The sequence below is a fragment of the Symphodus melops genome (genome assembly GCF_947650265.1).
Source record: "Symphodus melops genome assembly, contig: scaffold_91, whole genome shotgun sequence".
Taxonomy (NCBI): domain Eukaryota; kingdom Metazoa; phylum Chordata; class Actinopteri; order Labriformes; family Labridae; genus Symphodus; species Symphodus melops.
This window is the reverse complement of record NW_027636633.1, coordinates 25,001-26,917: the sequence shown is the minus strand read 5'-3', so window position 1 is coordinate 26,917 and position 1,917 is coordinate 25,001. Positions and strand designations below refer to the sequence as shown.

Genomic DNA, 1,917 nt, shown 5'->3' with positions numbered 1-1,917 from the left:
TTGCTGTTCTGATCTTGATGTTTCCTCAGCGGGTTGTCCTGAACCCTCATAGCCAATGAAATCAAAGAAGAACCTTGTGCTTCTCTCTAACTCTAAATGATAAGAGGTGAAGCTTGGCCATGTGCGTCCTTCACACACTGGTCTCATGAAACGCTGCTTCTCTGCGGACATGATGAAGAGTGTGCACAGGTGAACCATAGGAGGAAAACACGCTGACGGAGAGAAGGGGGGGAGAGAGAGAGAGAGAGAGCACACCCCCCTCTCTGCTCTGGTCGATGGAGGAGGAGGAGCCTCACAACGCCGCCTGAAGGACGCAGAGCTGCGACTCGGAACCGGGCTGAGAGAGCTAATCCAGTCGGTACCGGTCCAGTATGATGATCAAACATCCCGGATGTGGAGAAGCAGCGTCTTGTAGTCCTACGTGAGGGCTCAGAGACCGTCACAGCGACGTATTTAAATGTGAAGTAGCAGAGAGCAGTGGCTGGACTGGCGGTGAAGAGAGGTCGCTGACGGACTGTGCGTGTGGACAGCAGTATTTCTCGCTCTATTTTCCAGGCTAGAAGGGCTATTGACAGGACCTTCGCACTTCTTCTGCAGTGCAGCTCGTTATCACAACCAGATGCTCTCCGCCAGACCGGACCCGTTCAGTTTCATGCCGTCCAAGCCGACCGGAGCCGGAGCCTGAGCCGAAGGATGCAGGTTAAAAACCAGATCTGCACTGAGCGGAGCAGCACTGCCGACGACCCGGAGCAGGATGACAACCAGAAGAAGACTTCATGTTTCTCCAACATTAAGATCTTCCTGGTGTCGGAATGTGCGCTCATGCTGGCTCAGGGCACCGTGGGAGCGTATCTGGTGAGTTTCCACAGACGGACACGGTACTGCTGTGAAGCATCGTCGTATCTCTGCTTCTCTCGGGTAACATGGGGTTAAACGCAGCGCCCTTCAAACCGGCACAGGCAGACAGACAGTGAGTAAGGACGCGCTGCCTAATAACCATGTTACTGTGCTCACATTACAATAATCACTTCCTCCAGCAGCCGTGAACGCGCTCCGTCCTCTGATTGATGACTTGCTGCGTATTCTCCATCAGGCCTATGCACCATCTGCATGACACGAAGCGCGTCACGGCGGCCGTCGGCTCCACGTTGTTGCTGGAGAATGTGAGATACGTAGACGGAGGGTCTGCTGGAGAGCAGGTTACGAAACGCTGGTCCACAGCTCCATCCTGCTACATAATGCAGGAGGCCTTTGACACCGGAGGAGAGAGGCCTATAGATGACGTGATGCCGCTGTCATTAAAGCATCATTTCAGATTGATGATGATATACACCCAGCGCCTTGTTGCAGAGTCAGGGAGCGAAAACACACAGTCAGAGATGAAGGTGACAGTGAAGCACCTTGTAAGCATATTTATAGGCCACTGGATCAAAGTGAATGTGCAATGGGAGCTTAAACCAGAATCCAAGCCGGCTCCCTGCACGAGTCAGCATGCTCCTGATGATGCTTTAAATAATGACACCTCATCAGGGCTCCATGTTGACAAAGGCAAGGTCAGCGAACCAACTCCAACCTGCTGGCAGGCGGGGAGGACGTGTGTGACAGTCCTGAGATACTGACCTGATGTGAACGTCACAAGGTCATAAAGGCAGCGTGTTAGGAGCAGCTGGTTTACTTTTTATGAGTTTTGCACCAGTCACAGATTTAAAGTGCATTACCTTGAACACTGCAGCAACTTCTTCCTTTAAATCCTTTCAGCCTGTAGCTCCGCCCCCTTCAGTCTGTTTAACGTCTATTAGAACAATAACCTCCAACATGGAGGATGGCGTCTCTGTGGTGTCCACAGAGCGCCCGCTCTCTGTAAGTCTGTCAGCAGGTGGAGCTGGTGTTTACGGCGCTCGCTCACACAGCAGCCTT

General features: G+C 52.6%; 1 protein-coding gene across 1 annotated transcript in view; it reads left to right on the top strand.

Annotated features, from left to right (window-relative positions):
• Window positions 1–301: 301 nt before the first annotated feature.
• The window catches only part of LOC306819271 (solute carrier organic anion transporter family member 3A1-like), a gene marked incomplete at its 3' end in the record, with an annotated part of 26,506 nt that continues 24,890 nt past the window's right edge, over window positions 302–1,917 (top strand). The window contains exon 1 of the mRNA XM_079373042.1: window positions 302–855. Within this exon, the coding sequence (XP_079229168.1) occupies window positions 694–855 (162 nt within the window). The remainder of the gene's footprint in view (window positions 856–1,917) is intronic.